This window comes from Felis catus, chromosome A3, assembly GCF_018350175.1.
Source record: "Felis catus isolate Fca126 chromosome A3, F.catus_Fca126_mat1.0, whole genome shotgun sequence".
NCBI lineage: Eukaryota > Metazoa > Chordata > Mammalia > Carnivora > Felidae > Felis > Felis catus.
In genome coordinates, this window is record NC_058370.1 from 54,366,158 (window position 1) to 54,383,003 (window position 16,846).

The following is a 16,846-nucleotide window of genomic DNA, read 5'->3' on the forward strand; positions in this document are numbered from 1 at the left end:
TCATATGCTTGTTGGCCATTTGTATATCATTTTGGGGCATACAAGACCTTGCCATTTTTTGAGTTATTTGATTCTGTTGATTTTTAAGAGTTCTTTATATATTCTGGATATTAACACCTTTTTTATTTATTTTTTATTTTTTATTTTTTTCAACGTTTATTTATTTTTGGGACAGAGAGAGACAGAGCATGAACGGGGGAGGGGCAGAGAGAGAGGGAGACACAGAATCGGAAACAGGCTCCAGGCTCCGAGCCATCAGCCCAGAGCCTGACGCGGGGCTCGAACTCACGGACCACGAGATCGTGACCTGGCTGAAGTCGGACGCTTAACCGACTGTGCCACCCAGGCGCCCCTTAACACCTTTTCATATATATGGCTTGTAAATATTTTCTTCCATTGTATAGTTTGCCTTTTTACTGTTAATTGTGTCCTTTGATTCTGTCAGAAAAGTTTTTAAGTTTGATGTACTCCTATTTTTCTGTTTTGGCTTCTGTTGCCTTTGCTTTTTGTGTCCTATCCAAGAAATCTTTGCCATGATGTCATGAAGCTTTCTCCCTGTTTTCTTCTAAGAGTTTTATTGTGTTAGGTGTTACATTTAGGTCTTTTGTACATAGCATAAGATAAGAATAAAATTTTATTCTTTTGCATGTAGATACTCAGTTTTCCCAACTGACAGTTAGAGACTGTCCTTTCTTCATTGAGTGACTTGGTATTCTTATCAAAGATCACTGAACTATGTATACAAGGCTTTATTTCTGGACTTTGTATTCTATTCCATTGGTGTATACATCTGTCTTTATGCCAGTAACACACTGCTTTGATTAGTGTAGTTCTGTACTGTTTTGAAATCAGGAAATGTAAGTCTTCCAATTTTGTTCCTCTTTTTCAAAATTGTTTTGGCTAGTCAGTGTTCCTTGAAATTCCATATGAATTTCGGAATGGTTTTTTTTTTCTGTATCTGCAAAAATCGCTATTGAGATTTTGATATAGTGTTGCAGAAGTATCTTCTTTTAAAAAAAAATTGAGACTTTTTAAAATTTTTATTTATTTTGAGAGAGATAGAGAACAAGCAGGGGAGAGACAGAGAGGGAGGGAGACAGAATCCCAAGCAGGCTCCATGCCGTCAGCGTAGAGCCCAATGCAGGGCTCAAACTTATGAACTATGAGATCATGAGCTGAGCCAAAATCATGAGTTGGACACTTAAGCGACTGAGCCACTCAGGCATCCCCAAAATTAAGACTTTTTAAAGCAACCACATCAGAAGTTTTCTGGAATAGTCTTGGCAAAAAAGAAGCCTTGTAAATAATCCAGAAGATGGGGCCTATAGTCTTTTACATGTTGTTTTTGCTTTCTTGAGGGATGGTCATGGTATTGGAAAAACATATACTTAGCAGGTTTTTCCATGAGCCTGTGCAGTACCTAGAACCCCTTCCCAAAGATACTCTCTTCATAGAACCATCCGGCTTCTGCTTTCTCCTAGTCTTGGTGGCTCATGTGTACTGAGCCTCCCAGATGTGCTTGGGCTTGAAAGACTGTGATAATTAGCGTGAATTAAGTAGAGACCAAGCTCACAGCCTAGAATATTATGCTTTTGTGTGGAGGCATCATTTCTGCCCCTTGTGTGGAGATAAACTGTCATCGGGCTCTCACCCCTGGGTGAGAAGAGTGTTCGGAAATAGCCCCGGCCCCTGAAGGCACTGTGGTGATTCCTATGCCATCCGGGCACGACAGGAGATTTTCAGGAGGGCATGGGTGGTGAGTGAGTGTCGGTGGGGAGGGTGGGCATTTTTTGGTGGGAGGGGATGTTTTCTGAGAAAGTTACATTGGAGAATTCACCATGGGAACTGTTTTTCCTAGTTTGCCGGTTTGTCTGTGGTTTCTAAAACCTAGCCCCTACTGTGCCATTACCTAAAAAGAGAGCAGTGGTCCCTGGTTAGGAAGAGGATGGGAGGCCAAGGAGGTCCCTGCAGGCCCTCTTGAATGGGCGCTGAAGCCGTGTACAAGGAGGATTCGTTTTGGCTGTGGTGTTTCAGATCCCCCATTCCTTGGCTCGCTGTGATGGTGGTGACATTTTCTTTCACCTGGAGCTGAAGTGCAGTGGCACAGAATAGACTTTGTCTGGAGGGATGGCTTTCCTATACATGCTATTTGACAGGGAGACATTGCTTCCCAAGGGCCTCTCTGCTGTGTGGCAGAGAGCAAGGGTTGGGGATGGGGATGTTCCAGTGAATGCCTGTACACAGGGGAGTCGTGCAGAACCCAGTCATTTCACCATTTGTGGCTTTAAAAACCACCCTCCGACTACAACTCTAGTGATGGCAGTACCGTATAATGCTCAAAAAGCTCTGGGTTTGGATTAAAATGGAACTGGGTTCAAATCCTGGCACTGTCATTATTTAGCTGCTTCACCTGCAAGCTTCGTAATCTCTTATGTAAAACAGGAATAATGGTATTGTACCCTCAAAATTATGGTGATTATTACAAAGCGTTATCAGCTGCTTAGTGATTGGTGCCAAAATCCAGGTTCTCAGAATGTCTCTTGCTCTGAACTAAGTGGTCTTCATTGTCAGTGCAAATCCAGGCTCTATCTTGGTATTTAAAGTCTCACATGCTGTAGCTGGACCAAATGTTCACTGAGACCTTTCAGAGCTGCAGCAGAAACTCTTGCCTTGTAGCCTCACCCTTTCCCGTCCCTGGTACGCAGCACGCCCACTCCCAAGTAGCCCAGCCGGGAATGAGCTCCTGGCCCATCTCTCTGCACAGCCAGGCCTGCCTCGAAGCAAGACCCCCTCGCCCAGTCTCCTTCATCAGGCCAGAATCCCCCAGAGCTGGTGATTTGTCATTGTATCCCCACCCTTGTCCTGTGTCCTTCACGAAATAGGCATTCAGTGAGTGAAGTCTCATTATTAACGTTAGTTTCCAGTGTGTCTTTTTGCTCGGGAACCACTAAGCAGATCCTCAATAAATAATCAGTCAATGAGGGGGCGCCTGGGTGGCTCAGTCAGTTGGACGTCCAACTTCAGCTCAGGTCATGATCTCACGGCTGGTGAGTTTGAGCCCCACGTCACGCTCTGTGCTGACAGCTCAGAGCCTGGAGCCTGCTTCTGCTTCTGTGTCTTCCTCTCTTTCTCTCCCTCCCCCGCTCACGCTGTCTTTCTCTGTCTCAAAAATAAACAATGAAAACAAAAATTAAAAAATAATCAGTCAATGAAAAACAGAAACTACCCCCCAACTGTCATCTCAGGGTCTGGTTTTATGTACACAAGATTTGCAAAAACAAAGCAAAAGATTATTTCCTCCCGTACGTTAGTGCTTTTATGTCAGATTGGTTTTACAAATTAAAAACCTTGCTTGCTTTGGATGTTCATGTTTAATTCAGTGTCTGAAAAATTGGTCTTCCTCCTGATTTGCATGCTGTATCTGGGACAGATCTCAGAAAACAGTCAACTCTGGAATCAGATTGACTCTCGTTAGAGAACAGGCCCAGATTACTGGGCCCCCATGTGTTTTTGTTGCAGACAATTAGACTTTCTATTTTTGTTTAAAGTTCTTCTAATTGCAAAAGCAAATTACTTTTTATGAAGAGTAAAACAGTAACAACTAGAATTTCAGTGCTACAGAAATGCCTGTATCATACGGTCTGATTCTTAGGAATTCAGAATATTTTTAATGTTTTCCGTGGAAATCACGAACTTCCATTTTTGTCTCCTTTAGTTGACCAGATATACCACCTGGCCTCTCCGGCCTCCCCTCCAAACTACATGTATAACCCCATCAAGACGCTGAAGACCAATACGATCGGGACGTTAAACATGCTAGGTAAGTTGTCCTTCTCTTATTTCGCAGCTGTTTTGGGGAATGTTGTAGGCAATCCCAGGCATAGGCCATCGACGCTCTGTTAGAGCTTGGTCTTGGACTTTAGACCCCTCTCTCACCCCTGGAGTGACTTTACGAGCCATCAGAGTTGTCATGGGGGACACCACCATCCTAGTAACCAGTCTGCACTGCCACAGTTGAATCCCCTGAGAGTGACCACCTGTCACTGTGACTGTATGTGTGACTGTGTGACACCTTCCTTCACTTTACCCTGTGATACATGGTGTGTGTGCCTCTGAGCTGGAAGAGGCACTGGCGACTCTGATCCAAGGCCAGGTCGGTGTGGACTGCACGCACGGGGGTTTCAGGAGTGCTCCTGGGAGGAGCAGAAAACCAGCCAACCTTATGGGGTTGTCCAAGCTGAGTGCCCAAGTCTAGGCTGAACTGCGGGATTCACCAAAGGGGGCCACGGGTGCGTGTTACAAACAACACGCCGTAGATTGGTAGCTGTGGATAATGCGTACCTATGAATGCTTGAAATCAGAGGCATCTTAAGTTTGACACAGGTTTCAAAAACTGGGAGTTTTGATTAGTTGCAAAGTGGGGAAAAGGAACCACTTTTTAAAATGTCAAGTGAAAAATGGATTTAATTATGGTAACATTTAAGACAGCTTCTATAAATGGGTTTGGGAAATGCAGCCCTAAATTGTAATTCGAGGGAAGGATGGAGACAAGGGACCGAAAGGGATGCCGGAGACTGGTTTTCAGTCCTCTTAGACTAAACAGTTTGAGGGGTCCAGCTCTGCAAGAAATAGATGATTCATTCTCCTAGTGTCGAAGGGGCTTTGTTCCCTTTGTTACAACCCCTGCCTTGGTCACCAGACAGAACAGGGTCTCCCTTCTGCTCAGAGGTAAGACACTGGTAGAGCTGCCTGCTGCTCCCACCCCTCCCCACACTCCCTCTGCCGCCCCAGCCGCCTCCTTCGTACCCAAGTGAGATACAACAGAGGAGCCACCAAGCACGTGATGTTTAAGAAGATAGCATCCATTGTGCAGTCACTGTGCCCAGGCACCGTCCTGTCTTTTGCCAGGGAACTTGGTGTTTCCTGGAGAAGGCGATATATGGGCCCAGGCACCAGTGACACCAAGGAGGAAGGGAATGTTCCCAAAGGGAGGTGCCAGTGAAATGCTGTTAGAGTTCCAGGCAGAAGGGACTCGTGGGCCATGGGTGAGATTAGACCTGGAAGTCCTGAAAGAATGATAAACTCCTTTCAGAAATGACAGGGACAAAAGCTGAAGGTGGAGGACAGTCGCTCGGTCGCAAAGACTTAAGTGGAACTTCATATTCCAGACGGAGAGAGGTGCTGTCATTAATCGCTTTGCACTTGAGACAAGATGCAGTGAACCCCGCCGGCCTCTTCCTGGTGGGGCCCTTCCCTCTCTGTGGCTCCCCACTTCTCTGGGCCCGTGCTCGGTTTCTTCAAGATGAGACCCCTTTGTCCAGTCTCTGCATAAACATCTGGGCACTAGAACAACACAGGTGGGGCTCCCCTGGCTCCCCGCCAAGGGGTCCTCACGATGATGGAGATGCTCTGGGTCCTGAGTGTATCCATGTCAGTGTCCTGCTTGGGATATTGTCCTCTGGTTTTGCAGCCTTTTACTGTTGGGGGGAATTCAGTAGAGGCTATGCAGGGTCTCTCTCTGTTGACTCTGTATGACCACATTTGACTCTACAGTTACCTCAAAAGTGTATTAAAAAAAAAAAAAAAAACACCACCCAACACCCTGGGGTCCTTGCTTTTGAAACTGCCACCGTTGCGTCTATGCAGTGATGTGGTACAGTGATCACTCGGCAGACTTCCGAGGTCTGAAATAGTGAAAGAGACAGACCTGTGGTGTTGGTAGCCTTAGCCTATAAATTCCAGATGCTGCTACGTCCCTTTTTAGCATTTATTTGTTCCAGCACGTTGTGGCATTTGCACAGATGATCTCCAGATCCTTCCTGTTTGGCAGCCCTGCTCTCTTGTTCTTGGGCGTCTTCATGGCTCCCTGCTTTCCTCCCCTGGGTGCTCCCACACCCACACTCCAGGGCCCCTCATGCCAGGGCCCTTCTGTGTCGCCTGGCTACCTCCAGAAGTGCCCGCAGGCTGTGTGCATACACCCAGCTCCCAGCCCTAGCACTTCACAGACACCTCGCTGGACCTCTGCCCCGTGGGCGGGCATGCGTGCAGCACTGGGTGTGTGACATCCCCGGCCTGTCGACCTGGTGGCATCTGTCCACAAAGGCTCCGAGGGGGAGTACGTTCGGGAGCCATCAGGTTAAGTGAAGGGCGATGGGCCTCTTTGGCGCACAGCTGCCGCGAGCCTCTGATGAACATTGGGACTTTGTGAGTGCCTGGAGACTTTCCATACCTACCTGACTGCCACCGAGCACAGTGTTCTAGTCCATTCTGCCTGCAAGGGGTCTGTGCAGGAAAGCGTTTAGAGCCCAACACAGGGATGTCATGACTTGTTTTGGAGAAGGGGCTGTTGCAGCCGAGCCTTGAAGGAGATGGCGGGGGCGGGGGGATGTGGAGGGGCCCAGCTGGCGGGGGCTGGCTCCGGCACAGTCAGAATGCCAGGGGGCACGTCGAGGAAGTGGCAGGTGGGCCGCGTCACAGGGACGGTGGAAGGGAAGGTGCATATGACCTTGCCTTCTGTCTACTGGTGGTAACCCCGAACCCACACCTCACCAAACTAACAGATTCTCCATTTGGCCCTGCCTGCACCTGCACCTACAAGTGTCCAAGCCTCTGAGGTTTCGTTTGTGTTCTTCTATTTTGGTTTTTTGTTTGTTTGCTTCAAGGTAGATACAATATGAGTGGATGGTGCACAGGGCACAGATGATCAGATGCAATTAATACTAAAAAACTGCATCAACTGGCCACAAAAACATGCATGCGCTTCTGTAACTTCCTCGTTTCCCTGAGGTTGTCAGCTTCCCTGATCGTATCTTTGCTTTCTGTAGGGCTGGCAAAACGAGTCGGCGCTCGCCTGCTCCTGGCCTCCACCTCGGAGGTGTATGGAGGTGAGTGGTGGGGCTCCCCCAGTCGTGCTTGCTCTGGGCCCATGGGACTGTCTCAGGTGAAGAAGGAATCAAAAATGAGTGCAGGATTCCGTGCGTAAGACGGCCCAGCCCACTCTCCCTGCTTGTGCACGAGCCAGCAGCGAGGCCACCTGTCAGCCACCCGTGGTCTGCTCTCGGAAAAGGCACGAACCCCTTTTCCTCCCGCCGAAGAACGCCCTTGGACGACTGCTTCATGTCACCTTGCCCAGGAGGCCCTGCCATTTACAAAGCCACAGAGGGGTGTTTCCCATTCGGCTCTGAAAGGACCCCAGAAATCATGCAGTAGGGATTTTTTGGCCAGGTTAGCTGGAGCATGTTATTCTTCAGTATGAGCAGTGGGTGCTGTGAGCCTGACCCACCGAGAGCTCAGGGGTTGGCTTTTGCTTGCTTGGCAAAGAGATATGTACTGATTGCCTCACCTGTTGTATAACGACTTCTGGAAGAACCTGAAGTAGGGAATGCCAGAAAACCACGAGCCTGTTTTGCCAACCTGCAGAACTTTGCCTCCCCTCCAGGCCCATTAAGCCAGCCTGGGATAGGAGCAGGATGAGGGGTGCGGGTTCAGCCCCAAACCAACGGGTGCAGGGTTGTGGAGGACGGCATTGTTGAAGCAGCAGAAGCTAGACCCTGACGTGCAACTTATCTACTTCACATTACTGTTTTGGACAGAGAAACGAAGTGAAGGGGCAAAATAGGAAGAGATGCTTTTTTTTTTTTTTTTTTTTTAAATAAGGGAACTGTGTGAAAAAAAAATCTAGAAAAAGAGGAATTCTACTAAATGCAGTTCTATTCTTTGTAATCCCTGTGAAAATGAAATCTTGGCAGTTAAAAGCGTCCACCCCCTACCTGTTCCCCTCATTGCTTTTAGAACAGACAGCTGAGTGGGTTTGCATTCCGCCTCCCTGTTTCTTTCCATAGCAAGACTTCACAAGGGGTCAGTTTCCCTTTATAAGTCATTGGATGATTCCCCTTCTCTTCCTCTGATGAGCTTTATATATCACGGTTGAGAGGGCTGGATTTTTTTTTTCTTTTTTTTTAATTTGGAGAGAGAGCACGCAGGGGAGGGTCAGAGAGAGAGGGGGAGAGAGAGAATCCCAAGGAGGCTCCACACTGTCAGCGCAGCGTCTGACGCAGGGCTTGATTCCATGAACCGTGACATCATGACCTGAGCAAGATCGAGAGTAGGACACTTAACCAACTGAGCCACCCAGGTGCACCTCAAAGGGCTGAATCTTTTTAAATGTCTCAAATATAAAGGTACTCCTCATATTGGCCAAAAGGGCACAGTGAGTGACATCTTTTCCCAGTCCAGCCGCCTTCCTCCTCTCACTTCATTTATTATCTGCACATTTGATGACAGTTTGTCATCAGTTTTTAGGGTTTTTAAGTAACATCAGGGTGTAACTGGTCTGCTCTGATGTTTGAATAGTGCAGGAAACTGGCATTTTGTGGAGTGGGTGCTTAGTGTGTTAGCCTCACAAAATGCTGAGAAGGGGAGACTAATTGGAAATCAATTGTGACTCTAGACCTTTACTTTTATCACAGAGAGTGGGCACTTTTAAAGTGGTGTCTTGAACCTTGGGCACCCTGGACACTTCAGCCCAGGGTGCCGATTGAGGGACAGATGCATGCGTGTGCCTGGTCTTCTTTCTTACCATTTGCCAAATTTATGATGGTCTCTTTGGAGTCTAGCTTGCCTGGCCCTTGTCAGAAATTCCCAGAAAAGGCCTAATGTCCATCATCTGTTAACATCTGTGTGAAATTCAGTTGCTGGTTTTCTTCTCTCAGGGGGTATTTGCCACAGACCTCTTCTCTCATCCTGTAGTAAAAACATGCCCCCTTCTTAAGAGAACTTTAAACCACAGCACTGGATAGAGAGGTCTGAACCTGCCCCTGGATTCGGCCACGCTGCAGGGGTGGGGGGCACCAGTCTCCGAGGGGGGCCGGCCGACTCGGGCACCTGTGTATTCGTGACTCTGTATCCATGAGCTGCAGTCAGATTTTGGCTATAAGATAAGCACGAGATGAATTTATAACACAGAGCTCCTGTACACTGTCCAGGTTTTTTGGCTATGGCTGTATAAAATTCCTAGTGTGCCATATAAATTAGGTATCCACATTCCCAAAATACACTTGTGTTAAAAAAGAATTTGTTACTAGGTTTCTTTAAATGGTCTGTGCCTTTGGCACATCTTAAAGTGTGATTGATTTACACACCAGAAAAACAAAAGTTGGGAAATATAAAATGTGTGCTAAGGGAACAAGTGGTCATTTGCCTCAGGGACGCTCCGTCCTTCCACCTATGCAGACCAGGGTACTAATGTCTCATTGAGGCTCTCGAGTTTGTTCTAGGGTTGTTGGCACGTGGGGAAGTCCTTGTGTTCCACAGAGGTGCTCCTGAAGTTATTTCAAGAAGTACAGGCTTTGCTGTAGTTACATATTTTATAAGTATAAAGTTGAACCATACATCCCTTCACGTAGACTACATTTAATTATAGCTTGTATAATTAAGTGTTAAGAACAGTTTACGGGAGAGGGGCTTGCAGTTGAGAGAACCCTGGTCTTTTACTTTATTTCTTCCCCTGTAAAAATACTGTCCAGCCTGTCCCACTGAAACTTAGAGAATGGGCAGTGCAGCATTGATCAGGGTCTCTCCATTTGTAAATGTTTACCCTGGTCTTTCTAGAGCAGTCTCTTGCATCGTAAATATTCATTGTTCACGATGCATACAAGCTTGATGAACACATGGTCTCACTTTCCTGCACTCACAGATCCTGAAGTCCACCCTCAGAGTGAAGATTACTGGGGCCACGTGAATCCAATAGGACCCCGAGCCTGCTACGATGAAGGGAAGCGCGTTGCCGAGACCATGTGCTATGCCTACATGAAGCAGGTATCGAACCGCATCCTGGGGGGCTTGGGGTGTAGACACATGGAGCACCTGTTCTGTCAAATGCAAAGCGCCATACAGGAATGAAATGCCGTGTTTAAGTGGCTACTGGGAGAGTTTAGTTTCCCACTACTGTAAATTAATAGTATTATCAGCAGCTTTTCCCGTGTGTGTCCGTTTTAAAAAACAGTTTCCTGGAGATACATTCTTTGGTTTGGAATGCTGTTACATGACTACGAATGGTACATTTCTTTATTGCCTAATTGCCCATCAGCAGTTAGTAAGTGCCCGTGTTTTCCTGAAGCCTTCAAATTAGTGAAGTTTATTTTTGTTGTTGTTTACTTTTCTTCTGAGTTATTTAATAGGTCTACAAATGAATTCATTATTGCTTTAATTTGAACTTTCTTAGGAATTGTTGTTTATATTTATTTCATACTGTTTCCTGCCTTCTTAATTATTCATTGCTGTACTGGAGGTTTCTCCCATGGATGGTGTCATGGGGCAGATCTGGTCACCCACATGCTGTAGCCAAAAGAGCCCACTGACCAAGAGGTGGAGGGCCTTGGTTCCCACCCCAGCTCTGCCTCCAGGCAAGGACCCAGGCTAGTCCATCCTTTCCTTGGTCACTGTCCCTGAGCTTGGACCAGCTTTCTGAGGTCCCCCCAGACATGCCCTCTAGTAGAGGGAGGGATATGGGCATAAATCATTGTGGACTGCAGTCAGATGGTGTGGCCCATACTCCTAGGACTTAGAGACTTGATTGCCTGTCCCTGGGAGCAGCAGGCGACCTCAGATGGCAGTGAGGGGAGAGGCATTGTGACCGGCACTGAGTGTCCCTGAGCATCTTTCTTTTTTTCAGAGGAGAGTTCTCAGGAGGGGTTTTTTGCCTTATATTTTTAGTGAAATACCAACATTAAAGACCCATAAAATAACCTCTGCCTATGTGGGCATTTATTTATTCTGTCTTTTTTCTCAGCCAGAAGCAAAACTAATTGCTTTCTAAGCTACTTTGGGCAATCGGCTTGTATTATCTATTTATTTTAAGAAACATTAATCAGTGGACGCCTGGGTGGCTCAGTCTTCAGAAGCGTCAGACTTTGGCTCAGGTCATGATCTCAACAGTTTGTGAGTTCAAGCCCTGCACTGGGCTCTGTTCTATCGGATCTTCTGTCTCCCCCCATCTCTGCCCCTCCCCTGCTCATGCTCTCTCTCTCAAAAATAAATAAACATTAAAAAAATTACTTTAAAAAAGGAGAAGCATTAATCAGTTATAGAAAGGGCATAACTTTCTCATTCTTGAGTCCAGAATACCTTGACCCCTCAATTTAAGATTGCCTCCCAGGGCATCTGGGTGGCTAAGTCAGTTAAGTGTCCGACTTCAGCTTAGGTCATGATCTCGCAGTCTGTGAGTTTGAGCTCCACATCGGGCTCTGTGCTGACAGCTCAGAGCCTGGAGTCTTTCAGATTCTGTGTCTCCCTCTCTCTCTGCCCCTCCCCTGCTCTCACTCTGGCTCTCTCTCTCGCAAAAATAAATAAATATTAAAATAAAATGTACATAAGATGGCCTCCCAGGTACAGAGAACAATGTCTGGATATGTTGGTACTTGAGAAAACTAACCTGTGTTCTTAAGGGGCACATGTTGCGATTTTATTGTATAAAGAGTTTGAAGACTTGTGTTTCTCAACTGTTTTCTTTTGCTTTCATTCTTGTGGTGTTTCTTAGTGAATTTTTAGATAGGTTAAAGCTGGTGGGCAAATAGGTCATTTTAATTGAACTTTTATTCAGTGAGTCTAAGGAGTGTCTATAGGGAATAGCTATCTCCTCAAGGTATGAGCTCATGGTAATTGTAATAGTAATAATATAACCAGCATTTATTGAGCACCGACTGTATGCCAGGAACTGTGATACACATCCACACACTAGCTAGGGTACTCATTTCAAACACAAACTACCATTGCATTCGATTCATCTGGCTCATGATATCGGGAATGTAGTATCTAGATAAATCTGGATCTTTCAGCATTTATGTTTCTGCTCACAGAGGTCTTGGGAGGTTAATGGCACAAGTAGCATTACTCTGAAAACTGTAAACTCATGTTCCCATTAGAAGCCCCTTGTGTGTACAGTTGGTCTGTGCCTAAGTATCCCTGATAAGAGCCCTGTCAAGAGGGTGTCCCTGCATTGCAGGGGCTGTCTTGGTGAAGGACAGTCCCTCACTTGAATGATGCCTTTACCGTGGAATGTCTGGGATGTGCTTCACACACCGAAGGCCCCAGCAGACGAGTGTTGTGTGGATGGAAGAGTCACATCCATGGTCAAGTTAATCGTGTGCTTCTCACTGGAACACCAAGGGGCTCTACCCGTGGGAACTGTGTCCTGGTACTAGGTCTGAGAATGCCTTGTGGAAGAAAGGCTCTGTGCTTTTGAGAAGCTTGGGGTCTCGGCTGACAGCACCTAGTGGCCTGTAGACTTGTCCAGACTCATCACATTGTTTGGCACACCTGTCCAAGGACTCGTGTTGGGGTGAGTGTTACAGTCACTGTCATCTGGAAATAGCACATGCCCCTTGTGGCGAGTTGGGACTCGTAAGCAGATGTGATGCCACCGCCTTCCGCTGTAGCACTGCTCCTGCTCCTGTGGGGTAGCCACTAGGTCAGGGAGTGGCCGTGCCTCTGGGTGGCAGGGTCATGTCTGATTCTGGTGGCCGCACAGCAGACAAGTAGAGGTCATGCCTCTTGATGTGTGGACAGCACAGCCAAGGGCCATGCACTGGGGCGGAGGTCACTGGCCTTGCCTGAGTTCTGAGAGGCCTGTGAAGAAGGCACAGCATGGGCTTCCCACCTTCACCCCACTACTATTTGCCTTCCAAATAACTCTGCTTCCTTGCAGGGAGAGCCATGGGTCCACAACTGGGCCCCCTGCGGCTTCTCTCTCCCTCCTTAGTCTGAATCCATGCTGAGGAGGAGGAGAGAAACATTGGTGCATTTCCTGCAGTCGAAAAGTGTTCCTGCTCTGGCAGGACGCAGGGCCAGGAATAGAAAACAAGAAAACACAGATGAGCAGGAAGGAAGAAAAATTGTTACCCGTAGTCCCATCCAGAGATAAAAATAAGGACAAAACAAATAAAATAAACGCCGCCATGTGAAGACTGTGAAGGACGTAAACGTTTAGGACCCAAGTAAAATCTTTTACTCGGCATTATTATATTAGCTCCCAGAAAGAGTAGGTCGGACACTTCCTGTCCATATGGGGTTGGCTCCTCTGGGTGTGGCCTGGTCTGAGGGAGTCAATGTTGGCCCCTCTGGGTGTGGCCTGGTCTGAGGGAGTCAATGTTGGCCCCTCAGGGTGTGGCCTGGTCTGGGGCAAATCAGACCATCTTTGGGGTTCTCACTCCCAAGTGACTGATTTTCAGAACTCTGACTTTGCTGCTTGTGCTTCCTTAGTGGATGTAGCCGTGTGGACCCTAAGTGCTCAGTTCAGTGCCCCGCAGTTCTGGGGCTGCTGCCCTGCAGGCCTGTTCTGGGTGGCGCAGAGCAGCCGGACCCTGTGGGCTGTGAGGGCCTGCGGTGTGCTGGCCTCTGTTAGGGCTCTGCCTGTAGGGCGTAGTCTGTTTAATATCCCCTCATTCTCATGACGCCTTGGAGGTAGGGGTGGGTGGCCCATTTTCCAGATGGGAAGGTGGGCTACAAAACTTGTTCTTAGCTCCCCCGCCTGTAAGTGGAGTCAGGACCCACACTGGCGGCAGCGCGTGCTCCTTGGCCCTTTCCTGGTGGTCCCGGTGGGGCATTGCGGGTGAGGAAGCTTGGCTGGGCGAGAGGAGGTGCAGCTCTGAGTCCACGGGCGTCGGCGCTGCCCTAAAGCACACGCACTCAGTGAGGACACCCGGGCCAGCAGTCCACACGGCATTGCTCTGGAATGACCAGCCGCTGATAGAGCGGTGAGGTTAACCACCAAGGAACTCTGCCAGTTTATAGTTATAAATTCAGCCTTTCAAGATAGCAAGATACATTCAAAGCATCAGGTGTACAATTTACGCTGTCTGGAAACAGATGAAAAAAGAATGACCAGAGAGAAGGATAAACCATCATCCTTTGGCATATTTTTACTTAGTTATTTCAATAACTTAAACTCTTTTTTTTTTTTTACATGACACATCTCCTCTGAAGTGTCAGTTGTCACTTCATTGGGAAGACCCCATATGGTATGTGGTTGTATCTTACTCTGAATAAATCCAATGGATAAGGATGGAGAATATAATCAAGATGAAAAGAGGCATGAATAATCTTGGTCTAAAGATTTTAGAGATCTTTTTCTAAAGATCTAAAGGACGATTTTCCCTTTTCCAAAAGATTCTCAGAATCCTGAGTTTGTTTTCATGTATGGAAATATGCTAACATATTCTAAATAGAACCTGACTTCCCAGAAAAATCTATCGCACGTACACGTTTCAGAACACGTCCTTTACAGAAGGAAAAGCTCCCGTGAGTCTTCTTCCAGGGGGTGGAATGAGATGGAACCCAAACAGGATCGTCACCTTTACAAAAACACGTGAAAGGCAAAAGTAGCATTCAGGGTTGGTTTTTCAGCGAGCCGTTACAGAGGCTCTGAGCCCTCCCCCCACCCCCCCACCCTCCCCGAGCGCCTTACCCAGAAGCCACACACAGCATCTCAGCATCGCGCCAGGTGCCAGAGCCTTGACCTGTGTCCGGGACCATCTGGGCTTTGTCTCGGTTTATTCTGTTCATGTTAGCAAGGTGTGTCCTTGGGTATCAGAAAAGGCGAAGAGAGGTTACTTTTGGAGTCCGGGAACGCTCAAAAATTTTCCCATATAAATTCATGGTAATTGCTTCTTTGTTTTATGTCATCCCAGCTTATGAAGGGTTTCATAGAAACGCTCTACTTCTGGATCCCAGGGGAAACCTGTCCTTTGAACTTGTCAGGGAGGAATTAAGGTCTGTGTTCTTTGTGCACTTGGATGAATCTGGGGACTTCAAATGTGGGGACTTGTCCACTCGCTGTGGTCAGTGGTTGGTGTGCATTTGAGCTCACGGCCTCACGTGAGTCTGACTCTCTGGGGTCTGTGGCCCACCTACAGGACTGGGTCTGCAAAACAAGCCACCATTCATAAAACCATAGATTGGCCAAGCAGAAAGACTGAAAACTCAGAAATCATCTAGTCCAGTGGCCTTTTGGGTTTTGTTTTATTTTGTGACATCAGGGTACTTTTTTGTTTTAATTTTTTTTAATATTTATTTATTCTTGAGAGAGAGACACACACAGAATGTGAGCGGGGGAGGGGCAGAAAGAGAGGGAGACACAGAATCTGAAGCAGGCTCCAGGCTCTGAGCTGTCAGCACAGAGTCTGATGTGGGGCTTGAACTCATGAACTGTGAGATCATGACCTGAGCTGAAGCCGGAAACTTAATTGACTGAGCCACTGAGGCACCCCAGGGTACTTTTAAAAAATTACATAGTTGGTATATATGTTTTAGTTTGAAAATATATATATTCAGCAAGCAGCTTATAAGTCAAATATTTGAAAGTAGTATTCACCCGTAGGGGTTAAGACTCGTGGCCTGGAGTTGCCCAGTGCCAGCCTTGTCCTGTCTCCTGGCTACGCGGCTTACTCGCTGAGCACCTGGCCCTCCACACCCCACAAGTCCCAGCCGGAAACTGGCAGAGTAGTACTTACCCCTCCTGGCTTAACCATGCGCTGCACAGCGAACACTCTGGGCTGATTGTTAAGACCAAAGCAGGGCTGTTGAGGGTGATTGCCAGGCAGACACGTAGCTAGCGGCCCCTGACCTTGTGTGTCTTCCTCCCTCCGCCACCGAGAGCGAATTGGAACTTTTTAGCACTTTGGAGAACCCTGCACGGCAAGACTGCTCTGTGTTCTGTAACGGCCTGCAGACCTCATCAGGATGCATTTAGGAGAGGTCGTAGGGGAATTACCCAGGTCACTGTTCAGGGCCTCATGATCCTATTGCTTTGGGGACGTGAGTGCGCTTCTCCCAGCGGTGTCAGGAGGATTATGGAAGCATCACAGAGTCAGGCCCGTCGTACCCAGAAGCACTTCTTGTTTCTTCTGTCCCCATCCCTGCCTTCCGAGCAGGCTGCCCACAACCGCGGAGTGGGTGGCAGATGGTCAGCTCTTGGTTGGCACCTGCTCTCCCGAAGCAGGGCTTCTGTGTTCTGTCCTCCGGCACCTGCCATCGGCGAAGACAGTGACTGTGATCATGCTGTGTTGTTCAGTAGCTGGCGACAGTAGTTGCCAAGCAATGATTGCATTTTAAAAGAGAGCGTTTGAGGGAGAGCTCATTTAATCCCTGCTGGCAGCATTTCTGTCCTCTGGAGATATTTGGGGAGGAAGGAGTCTTTGTTCCCTCACTGTATCTCTTGAGTTACCACTGGTTGATCAGTCAGGCCTGCCTACCAAACCCTTCACCCTTCTTGGGCCCTAGAAATAGGGGAAGAGACCTTCTGATGCCAGCTTACCATCTGGGGTTGTGTATTACTGCAGCCTGGCCACGGTTTCCAAAGCCCAGTTATCGAAGCAAGCCACGTGTTCTTTACCTGCGTGTGCTTACATATGCTCACTCGGGTGGCACCCCGAGCATTGTCTTCTCTTAGGTTTCCACTTGTTTTGTGTTGCTGTGTCTCAAACTTGGGGGAGTCACCCTAATGCTTGATAAAAACTTCCTGATGCTCGAAGTCCTAAGTGAATGACTCCTGATCCCCACCCAGGACAAAACCACGGACACAGTGAAACCCAGCCATTCTGAAAGACTCGGCAGTTCCTTTTCCGGATCACTGGTGTGTGTGTGCACGCACGCGTGTGCGTGTGCAGAGATCCTGCAACATGCCATGGTGGAAAGTCACACACCAGCACGGTAGTCACCACGACTCTGTCCCTGGCAGACGGAAGGTTGAATATGAGTTAGGAGTTTGTGCATGCGTTTGCTCATTGGTCCTTCAGAGGAGGGTCTCCCCGAAGAGGCATTGCAGCCTGTAGGCACCTTCTGGGGTTTCACC

General features: G+C 47.8%; 1 protein-coding gene and 1 long non-coding RNA gene across 4 annotated transcripts in view; one reads left to right on the forward strand and one right to left on the reverse strand.

The window, feature by feature from the left end:
- The window catches only part of UXS1 (UDP-glucuronate decarboxylase 1), a 96,851-nt gene that overhangs the window by 59,218 nt on the left and 20,787 nt on the right, over positions 1-16,846 (forward strand). For all 3 annotated transcript variants that reach the window (XM_023251540.2, XM_023251541.2, XM_045053982.1), the window contains 3 exons: positions 3,716-3,820; positions 6,825-6,884; positions 9,695-9,816. In XM_023251540.2, coding sequence (XP_023107308.1) covers positions 3,716-3,820; positions 6,825-6,884; positions 9,695-9,816 — 287 coding nt within the window. The remainder of the gene's footprint in view (positions 1-3,715; positions 3,821-6,824; positions 6,885-9,694; positions 9,817-16,846) is intronic.
- Positions 13,685-16,153, reverse strand: LOC123384407. Its single transcript, XR_006595452.1, has 3 exons — positions 15,507-16,153; positions 14,462-14,575; positions 13,685-14,348 (listed from the first exon to the last, which is right to left on the reverse strand). It is a non-coding gene; the product is annotated as an uncharacterized LOC123384407 (long non-coding RNA).